This window comes from Hirundo rustica, chromosome Z, assembly GCF_015227805.2.
Source record: "Hirundo rustica isolate bHirRus1 chromosome Z, bHirRus1.pri.v3, whole genome shotgun sequence".
NCBI lineage: Eukaryota > Metazoa > Chordata > Aves > Passeriformes > Hirundinidae > Hirundo > Hirundo rustica.
Genome location: NC_053488.1, coordinates 10855734 through 10865990, shown reverse-complemented (window position 1 = coordinate 10865990; position 10257 = coordinate 10855734). Strand labels below are relative to the sequence as shown.

The following is a 10257-nucleotide window of genomic DNA, read 5'->3' as shown; positions in this document are numbered from 1 at the left end:
GAATGCGGCCCGGCGCCGCCTTCGCCGCCCATTGGGTGGCGGGCGCGGCACGTGACGGGACCGCGCCGTCCTTGATTGGCTGGGCGGGGGGCGGGGCCGAGCGCGAGGGGGCGCTGCGGGTGGCGCCGTCGCGGGCGGCGCCGGAGGGAGCGGGGCTGAGCGTCGGTGCGCGCGAGCGTCCGCGGGACCGTGCCCGGCCCGCGCAGCCTGGCCTTTAGCGGCGGTGCCGAGCAGTAGGACTAGAGACAACGGGAACAAAAGTGACGCAGTGGAAGTTCCCCCTGAACAGGAGGAGGAACTTATTTGCTGTGTGGGTACTCTGTGCTAGAACAGATTTCTCAGAGACGTCCTGGAGCCTCCCTCGTGGATGTGTTCCAGAACCATCTGGACTCAGTCCTGTGCCATGTGCTCTGCGATGGCCCTGCTGGAGCAGGTACGTTGGACCAGGTGACACGCTGTAGTCCCCTCCAACCTGGCCCCTTTGGCAGTTCGGTGTGTGACAACAAGTTAAACCATGTCAGAAAAATGTTGGGTGGTGAACTGCTACCATGATAAAGCAATCACAACCTTGGCATTAATTAAACAAACAAAAAATCAAACTAAAAAGAGAAAATCCAAGCCCACAACTTCCTGTTTTTAAATTGTTTCCAATTTTTTTTTTTTTTTAACTAAAGAATTTTGTTTTGAATTCATACAATGTGTGGGATGATGATTACTTAAAATAACTAAAAATAATTTGATATTGTTTCTACAGAAGACAGGGGACAACGCTGGTGGCACAGAACTCATTGCGGTTTTTGTATATTAACTTCTTATGAGCATTTTATAGAAAGAGTGATTTGGAATGTAAATAGGAACCTCCATTTTAAGGTAAGAGATTTTGATACCAGGTCACATACCCTGCATGGGCAGGGATGTGTCTGAAACTCCTGTGATATCTATTACAGATGAGCTATCTCTGTCAATTTTTAGGACTCTAACAGGAGAGGAATGGCTTCAGTGTTTCTTCTCCACCAAGGAAAACTAAATTTTAGCCCCATTCCCCTCATTGTCAACATCCACCATAACATGGATGACTTAGCTGACTCTTGGACTCCTCTTTCTAGCCTAACTCAAAAGCATACACTTAAGTATGTGAGATGCAGAGTTTTTAGATTCAGATAAAGAATGTGTGATTCTCATGCTGTGTGTAGGAAGACAGGATTTGTTTTGAGCCGATGTCATTGGCATAGTTGCAATATATGCATCAATACAACTCACTGTGAAACACTGCATTCTCTTTCTCCAAATTCTTTATAACTCACAGAAGACTAAACCACTGTGCAAAATATTATGCAGCAGGAATCTGACACTTGGCACTTGCTGACAACCCACAGAATGATTAGCATCTCCAGTTTCTGCTCCTGCTTATTAGTTCTTAATCTCAAACAAATGACTCTGGAAGCCTTTGGCTAGTGTGCAAGTGGAGTTAGAGGTTTTTCTGGCTCCTTTCTGTTCAGCACCTATCCACATGCAGCACGCCTTAGTTTTGACTGCATAATCTCAGCTCCTGTTTAAGCCCAAGTGAGTTTGAAAAATCAGCTGCAGATCTAGCTCCCAAACCAACAAACAAGTACCTGTCCCTGCAGCACACCCAGCTGCAGGATGCATTCCTCCATCCATATTTATGGGGCAAGGAAGTAGGTATAATTGTAAAATCAGAGACCAGTACTAGGACTTCCCCTACCAGCACAGAAATCATCTGCAAGAGTAATGCCTGCTTCCTTGCACAAGAAGCAGAGGGTACTATTATCCAGTTTTCACTACAGACTAGCTATTGCAGCCTTTTCCTCATGAGGCCTGCATTTCCCAAACACATTTGAATGCACAGGCTAAAGAAGGCCTAAAAGAACCAAACTGTCCCACTTCCTTCACCAGTACTTATGTAATAAATATATCTATATACATATATAAACATATACATTAAAAAAGAAGCTGGCAAATCCTTTAATACTATTTTGAAAAACAGCAATAGGTCTCTGTCCATAAGGAAAGCCCCCCCTAACACTGGAAGCCAGGGGAATACGTACAGGCCAAAGCTGGATGGACTTGGGACTTGGAGTCAGTGATGGACTGCATTTCCCACCAAAAAGGGGTGTGGTCCCTGATCAGCATCGCAGCTGTGATGTATCTTGTGATTAAAGCACCTCTCCCCATGTACTGCCAGGGAGCTGGGAACTGAACACTGATGATTCTAGGATCAAGCATCTGAAATTCAGGGGTTGCAATTTAAATCTCAAGTCATGCCAATACTTTCTGAGATATACTGGCAAGCTGTCCTGAGAGCTGACAGCTACAGGGATTAAATAGTGAATAGATAAAATATAAATATTTTTTATTTGCTTTAAAAAACTTGATGTAATCCCAAAAGAAAACATTTCCAACTCATGTCCAACCTAAAGTTTACATTCCTTTAGCATTTACAATTTACCATAAAATGTAGTAAAATAAAAGTGTTCAGGTAACAAAGCTTACTCTCTTGGAAATGAGCAACAGGGAGACTATTAAAATCTGCCTCATAGTTTTGAGTATCTGAAAATCCCACAGATCAAGTAAAAAGCAAATATTACAAGTGTCTCTTTTTTTTTGGTGTTGTAGAAAACAGTACCTTTAATGGTAACATTACTCTAAACACATTTAATTCCTCATTTCTAGGTCTGTTGAGTGCACCAATTCCTTAATAAACTCATGCAGTACAAATGAAACTTACAAACAGCAAGTTCCTTTGATTTCTACACAAATGTGACTCTAATAATCTGCCTAACTTGGAAAACAACATAGTGGGTAATTCTACACACAGAGTGGAGCCCGGTCACAACTGCCTGCCCCACTTTCAGAAGCTCAAAGAATGTCACTTTTTTTTTGTCTGATTCCACACAAGATAACTGGATTAAACTTTAACCTTGAGCTGATAAAAACAAGCCATAGTAATAAATTAAAAAAAAAAAAAAAAAACAACAAACCAACAAGATGACACAAACTCTTTCTAGACATGTATTTCAATAGACAATGGAAATGGAAGAAAGGAGAGCACAGTACAATCACGATAGGCAACATTTAAGCTTGAATCATTAAATCAATTTTTTTTTTTTACATTTTATTGAGTATTAAGATTTTGGCTATTGAATTAAAAGATTCCATAATCCTTCTAGCCCCACTTCACAAACAGCACAGTCTACCAATATAAAGTATATCCATAGACACATTGAATAATAAGTATACTTGGCTACTACAGTGAACAAATCAGTAAGATGTTTTGATCACTATGCTACAAGACAATTCAGATAATCCCCATATTAGTAGCTTTCCAACATTTATGATAATGTTCAACTGAGTACAACATGAAATGAATTCAGTTCTCTTAGTAAAAGACAATCTATTCAAAAATCTGTGATCTTCAAATGAAACACTGTCTCCATAGATTAGCATACAGTCTTTCCTTTAAAGTAATATAGTTTATAAACAGATGTAACAAAGTTTACGTATTAACTATATTAATATGCCTTAGATTCTATAAACAGTACTTACTGAAGAATCATAATAAAATGAAGCTGACAGTCTTAGCAACTTACAACAAATAAAAGTGAAGTAATTTTTATCCCCCTCAAAGTGTGTTCAAAGTACTCAGTACTTGTCATACACATTTTAGTTTTTCCAATTATCTTTATTTTTGTGCATTTTCTAGATAGAGATCATCTACCTTTTTTTTTTTTTTTTTTTAATCAGAGATCCACAGTTCTTCCCCACTCCCATGTTCTGAATCCCAAATAACTTACGGTAAAAATACAAATTCTGTTTTGGAAGAAAACATACAAAATATACACCATGTAGTGTGTGCACCTAAACATCTTGATTGTCAAGTAGTGCAAGTTTCCCCTTTGACATATATACTTCTTTGGTTTCAGAGACAATTAATTTGTTTCACTGATCTTTGCTGATGCCATTTCTTGCCATTTTTGGCAGTCTTTGTCCCTTTGTGTAAGCATGGTACCAGAAGTGGAGAAACAAGACTAAAAACATAGAGCCATAAAGCCAAATAATAAACATGAAAATTGGATACTGGTACGGACAATCATCCATAACGTAGATTTGTCCTATATGGACTGTAATCATAATAAACTGGACCTGGAGGAAAAAGGTGAAGAAAATAAGTACTTTTAGAATGAATTACAACCTTACTACAGACGTTTAAAAAAATTCAGCATAGCTTGTTTGCTGAAAAACAGGTAGTAGGGGTGGAGTGGGGGGAAGGCAAGGAGCAACAGGGATGATACAACTTCCTAGTATGACACAGATGCATCTTTATACCCCATCTCCCCAAAATATTACTCCACTGAAAAACAGTTTTACATAATAAAGGAAGAGAAATTCTGGGACAAACTAAGAAACTCATCGTAGGAGGATAGGGTTCTACCCTGGCCAGTTCAGATAAAAAGGAAGGAGGCATACAGTGTTTGTCCAGTGATAAGTGGGAGGCTCCTTTGGAAAACTTAGCCAGGAAACAAACTAACCAACCAACCAGCCCCAAACAACTCCCCCCACAACACCCCCCCCCCCCAAACAAAACAAAACAAACTACACAAAAACCACCACCACAAAAAAAAAACAAAAACAAAAGCAAGCAACCATTAGAGGGTTAGGGAACAAGCATTCCCACCTTCCCTGCACATTAGCATGTGACAAAAAGACACTCCACATGATCTCCAAGTTAATAGTCCATTGGTAGTGCCTCCAGGTCAAAAAGACCAAGTTATAAATATTCAGGCTACATTGTTTGGAGTTGCACATGGCTACATGAACTATTCTACTAAAACCAGCCCTGATGTAAGGGGTTGACAGAGAGTTCCTTTACTTCCTCCATCAGCATCCTTGCTCATTATAAGCCAATTGTTTAGCCAGAAACTGAATTTTGAAAATCCATCTATTAAATGATGTGGGCATGAAAAAGCACTCAGAAGAGCAACCTTTTGAAAGTGACCTAAAGCTGATAAAACATTTAATATAATTACTGCAAGAATGGGTTTTAATGCTCTGGGTTGGAGAGGAGTAAATTTTCTAAACACAAACATTTTCTATGAAAGAACATCAAGTTTTAAAGAAATACTTTTTCCCTTTCCGCACTACATGTTACATGTAGTTACTAATTACGTGTATATTCTGTATATTAATTGTATTTTCTTGGTGTCAAATTGTATTTTAATGATTTTTATACAAGCAATGAGTCTTGTAAATATATTTCCCAAGTACTGCACAAATGAAAAGCTTATTTGACTAAATCTGTGATTACAGTGAATGCTGAAGTCATCAGATTTAAATGTATTACTCTGGAGAGCTCACACCTTTTGTTATCCTCAATTAAAACATTAGCAAATCTTATACTAACTGTAAGATCCACACATAGCATAACTAAAAGGACAAATTAATTGCATTAAATCTGTGTTAGCTACAACCAGGTTTTGGGGAGGTACATATGTCAAGGACAGTTACTCACAAGTTGTATAGTTGTCATGTACTTTTTCCACCACAAATATTTATGATAGGCTGGTCCCAAAGAACAGATTCCATAGTAAGTGTACATGACAACATGCACAATGCAGTTCAGCAAAGCATGAAATGTTCCTAAACCACCTGTAGAAAACCAAAAGACAGTAGATTACAGCAGGTGTTTAAAAAGCCACTGAGGTCCTGGCAGATTATTTTGAGCCAGGGTATGAAAAAACATGTATCACAAAACCTAGATTTGACTAACCCTCAAGGTATTTTACCTGAATTGGGTTGATACCAGTTCTGATGGATCATATCAATTTCTTGTCTCAGAAAAGGTTTATCTAAGCATTCCCAAAAAAGCAGTAAAACCCAGCTGATCTAATTACCTGTAAAAACATTTTAGTGGATTTTTTTTGGTTGTTGTTTTTTGGGTTCATTTTTTTTACTATTTTTTATTAAAACACATATTTGATAGAGACACACAAAACTTAGTAAAAAGCATTCCTCCTGTTTTTTGCCTCCTTTCTACACATCATGATGAACTTCAAAAAGTTGTAGAGGAGAAGTAACAGGTCTTCTCAATACAGATTTCCAGATTCACAGGGAATGAAATACAGTTTCAGACAGGAAGTTTTTGTAAACATGAACAAGGGTCTCACAAATTCATTGTAAAACTCAAAACATACTTAGAGTGAAAGGGAAACTTAAGTAGGGCCGATTTTGGGATAAATTTATGACTGGAACAGGTAACACATGAGCATTTCAAAGAACAAGTAAGGAAACACTTCCTTTTCCATTGGATTAATTATAGAGCTAGATGATCCTGCTCAAAGTAGCTTTATTTTAATGAACACAAGAAATTAGAGGTAAAAGTGACCCAAGAAGCAGCAGACAGCAAAGTAATTGTGAAAGAAACACAGACATGAAAACAATGATCATCAAAAAGAAAATGAGACTACGTAAAATGAGACATTTATTGAGAAAAAGAGTGCCATTTTTTCCCATTTAGAATCATTCCAATTAAAAACAAAACATATTTTGTGGTTTTATTAGCTCAAACTGATCTTCCAGTTTGAGAACGCATATCTCCTCCAGCTGTGATTGCAAACTTTCTTTGAAACTTAGCTATTTGTATTTTTAAAAATAATTTGAATGTTTTTACAGTTCAAATATACATACTTTTTTTTGGCTTGTGCAGTGAACATTCAAAAGAAAAAATAAATAGCTAAAGCAGAGAAAAAAGGAACCTACACAACAATACAAAAATACACTCCAAAAAGCAATATGATACTAAGCATCATTTTATAATTCTCTATTTTTATCAAATTATAGGAAAAAAAGGCATCTCCATCTAAAACTGTTGGATTTTTTATAAATAAGTTGAAAACTTGACATGCTGCTGTTTAGAAGGATAAGCACTGATGAAACTGAATACAAAGTAAAGATCAGCAGGACTGAAATTCTTGGAAAAAAAATTAAACTTATCAAACAACAATATTTGGAAAGGTAAGTATAAAGATAAACAATAGAGTTTTTGGAATAAACACAGCTCTGCATAAATATGAGGGACTATTCTAGCAGAGGACAAAACAATTCTTGCACACTTTGCTGAAAGTGTTTGTCAAATTGTCACATGGGAAATTTGAATCTGATGCAAAATCAAAAGCCTGTAGCTGGTATACTGATCCAACGTCCAGATAAAGAGAAGAAAGTTAATCACCTATAAGTGGAAAATTTTCAAGGTTGAAGAGGAGGGACTGGTATTTGCTGCAGGTTTCCCTTTGCAGACCTATAAACACACTGGAGTGTATAAAATAAAACCATTCAGTTTTATTATTAACTTAATACCAGTCATTCGGCAAGAGCTGGGAAATACACAGTCAATCCACCACTTTCCTAATAACAGAAACTCAACAAATACAACAGAAGTATATCCATTTATACACAGTGAAAAGCTGCACACTGGAAAGGTCCAAAATATCTACAAGTTTTCTGGAGTGCTTTCTGGACCACTCCAGAGAAAAAAGCAGACAAATTAGACACTAACAGATCAGATTGAAAAGCAATGGAACAACCGCTTCATCAATTCATCACCAATTTTCTGGGACAAAAAAGAAAAAATACACAACGTGTTTCAAGGTAAACATGTATAAAACCCCACTATTTCTCAGTAGAAAGTCCTAAAAAAGCCTAGGCTGTCCCAGAAATGGATTAATAAATGACTGTGCATTTCTCCACTCTGTGCTTTTCAAGACTATTATCTTGGCAAGCTGTATTTTTTAGTGGTGCACACTGATAATGTGCCACAGGAAAATACATGCGAAGACACACACCAAGGAGGAAAGGAGAACGTGAAGGTAAGCTGATAGTAGTCAAAGAATTTAAATTCAAAACAATTCAAATATGTTTCTTTATAAAGAAGGTCCAGAAAAATATTTCTTTAGTTTTATGAAAGCTGAAGTGTCAGGTGTAAATAAATCCCACACATGTTACCTAAAGCCACTAAAAGTAACTGCAAGAAAGACTGAATAATTTCTCAAAGAGAAACAAAAAATGAACACAGTGGAGCCTCTCCTCCACCTCAGTTCTAACATTGCAAGGAGCAAAATGGTTTCAACAGTGTTATTTGCCTCATGTATCTCCTTTAGCACTTACAATTTTTCAATGACTTCTCTTTTTCCTCTAATGTTTTTTGCTTGTACCCAGCTCTCTTCACTGCACCTCTTCCCCACGTAAGAAATCAACACTGAATAAAATGCTGTTAAATAGGAAAAATGAGTAATCCCCACCCATTTAAATAATTATGGTGATCAGTTGTTTCATAAAATACTGCAGAAGTCTAAATTTAAAAACACTGATGTTTCCAAGGTGTTTAATTCTGTTTCTGTTTATTTTTTTTTGTCTACCATAGGTAACTTTCACTACCAGGAGATATGTTCAACTTAAACTCCTCTCTCTCCATACCTGCAGCAAATTTGACTCCAAACCACCAGGTCCACGGCATGATGGAATGATGAAAGACATGCAGGAATGTAACTTGGTTGTTTTTCTTACGCAGCACAAAAAATATCTGAAACAGATTTTTAATCAACAGAATGTTACAGAAGATAATCAAGCCAAACATATTTAAAGAAAAATGTATACATCAGTGCTAGTTGCTCACTACTATACATTTAAGAGTTCTTCACAGTTACAGTGTTGGGAGAAGGAAAACTGAGTGACTGTCTGGCTGTGCAAACTAGTTTTCAAAAAAAACTTAAAGCCACTAAGTAAAATCCACCTGTGAAATCTCAAAAGCCAAGGCAGGCTTTGAAACCAAATGTCAAAGGTTAAGCCATCACCTGTATGTGCAACAAACAGTGTAAGATGGACCTGCTTGGATTGAGAAGTCTCTACAAGCATCAGATTTAAGTCCCCTGAACTATTAATGAAAGGCCATTTGGCAAAATTAGCTGAAGGACTAATCACTAATCAGTAGAAAATACTATGTTAGAGAAGTACCGGGTCGGGCCCTGCTGCCCCTCTGTGCGGCCGGGCCGGGCCTGGCCGGGGCTCTGGGGGCCGCTGCCCGCACGGAGAGAGCCGGGGCCGGCTGAGCCCCTTTCCCTGCTGCGGCAGAGGAGAGAGGCGGCTGCAGCTGGGCAGTGCGGGGCCGTGAGCTCAGACCGCGGCACAAGGGGCCAGAACACGGCCCAGCGTAATCACCGCTGGCAGCGGAGAAAGCAAACCTGCAGCTCCGTAACAACTCTGAGCTGAGCCGCCCTGGATGAGACCGAGGGGTGGGAAAAAGGACGTCTACCAGTTCCTTTATCAGCACGGCTTTGCATTGTCTTCAGCCTCAGGCAGCCCGGCTAGGGCACGTGGCCTTTGCAAGCCTGGGCAGATTTAACCCTTTCCTAGCAACATGGAACTTTTAAAGCACAATTCTTCCTTGAGAGAAAGAAGAAAGAAAACCAGAAGGTACACAGAAATAGACACTACATGAAGTCAGTTTGATTAGAAGTGAAAGAACTAATATTGGAATAGGATTGAAGAAGTGGACATTTTTAACTGGACTTTTCTATGGTAAATTATGAAGAAATCAACTGTTCTTTGCAGCATCTTAGTATTATTTGGGTAGAATGCTATTCTAATCAAAATTAAGGACTGATGTAATTGAGATTTATTTGGGAACTTTAAATCCCCCCGCTCCTGGGTTAAAAAAGAGGTCTCAGCCTTTGAGACAAAGATGATTTTAGACTAGAAGAAGTATTCATAACTAGTACCCCAGATACAACTGAGAAGCTTTGCTGATAAAACATCACAGTCTGCGCAAACTCCGGGTGGCAGCAGATGTATGACATTAGGATCACTGGACTATTTTGTCTTGTGGCAAATGTCTTCATAAAAAGATCTTAGAAAGACTCTTCTCCTAAAGTAATGAGTGATTATGTCTAAATAGTGAAACTGACTGAAAATCCTAAATTGTGTCTTTCTGTGTTGTTCAATAAGAAAGTTAATAGTTTGTAAAAGGAAAGGAGCGTGTTTTAAAGTATCATTCTGTTTTAGTTTAAGTTTTCTTTTTCTCATTTTTTTTCCTCCTCATTCTTTTAATATATGTTAATAAAACTATTTTTGTTCATTTTTAAGCTTAAGCCTGCTTTGTTTGTTTTTCTCCTAATCTCTCCCTCCCACAAAAAATTAATACTAAAACCCCTACATTAATTGGTGTTTCTGCCCGGTTTTATTAAA

General features: G+C 38.1%; 2 protein-coding genes across 5 annotated transcripts in view; one reads left to right on the top strand and one right to left on the bottom strand.

Annotated features, from left to right (window-relative positions):
• The first annotated feature begins 2 nt into the window (after positions 1-2).
• Positions 3-1164, top strand: LOC120765228 (uncharacterized). Its single transcript, XM_040089834.1, has 4 exons — positions 3-165; positions 290-433; positions 755-870; positions 973-1164. The coding sequence occupies exons 1-4, from the start codon at positions 3-5 to the stop codon at positions 1162-1164; spliced, it is 615 nt and encodes a 204-aa protein (XP_039945768.1).
• A 1627-nt stretch (positions 1165-2791) lies between these two features.
• Positions 2792-10257, bottom strand: part of ELOVL7 (ELOVL fatty acid elongase 7) — a 33474-nt gene continuing 26008 nt past the window's right edge. For all 4 annotated transcript variants that reach the window (XM_040090158.2, XM_040090159.2, XM_040090161.2 and 1 more), the window contains 3 exons: positions 8491-8596; positions 5531-5667; positions 2792-4164 (listed from right to left, as the gene is read on the bottom strand). In XM_040090158.2, the coding sequence (XP_039946092.1) occupies positions 3961-4164; positions 5531-5667; positions 8491-8596 (447 nt within the window). In that variant the 3' untranslated portion in view covers positions 2792-3960. The remainder of the gene's footprint in view (positions 4165-5530; positions 5668-8490; positions 8597-10257) is intronic.

Excerpts from the sequence above, each read along its gene's own strand:
- LOC120765228 (XM_040089834.1), top strand. The coding sequence starts at position 3 with ATGCGGCCCGGCGCCGCCTTCGCCGCCCATTGGGTGGCGGGCGCGGCA. Across the intron at positions 434-754 it reads CGATGGCCCTGCTGGAGCAG|AAGACAGGGGACAACGCTGG; the intron begins GTACGTTGGACC and ends TTGTTTCTACAG. Across the intron at positions 871-972 it reads ATAGGAACCTCCATTTTAAG|GACTCTAACAGGAGAGGAAT; the intron begins GTAAGAGATTTT and ends GTCAATTTTTAG.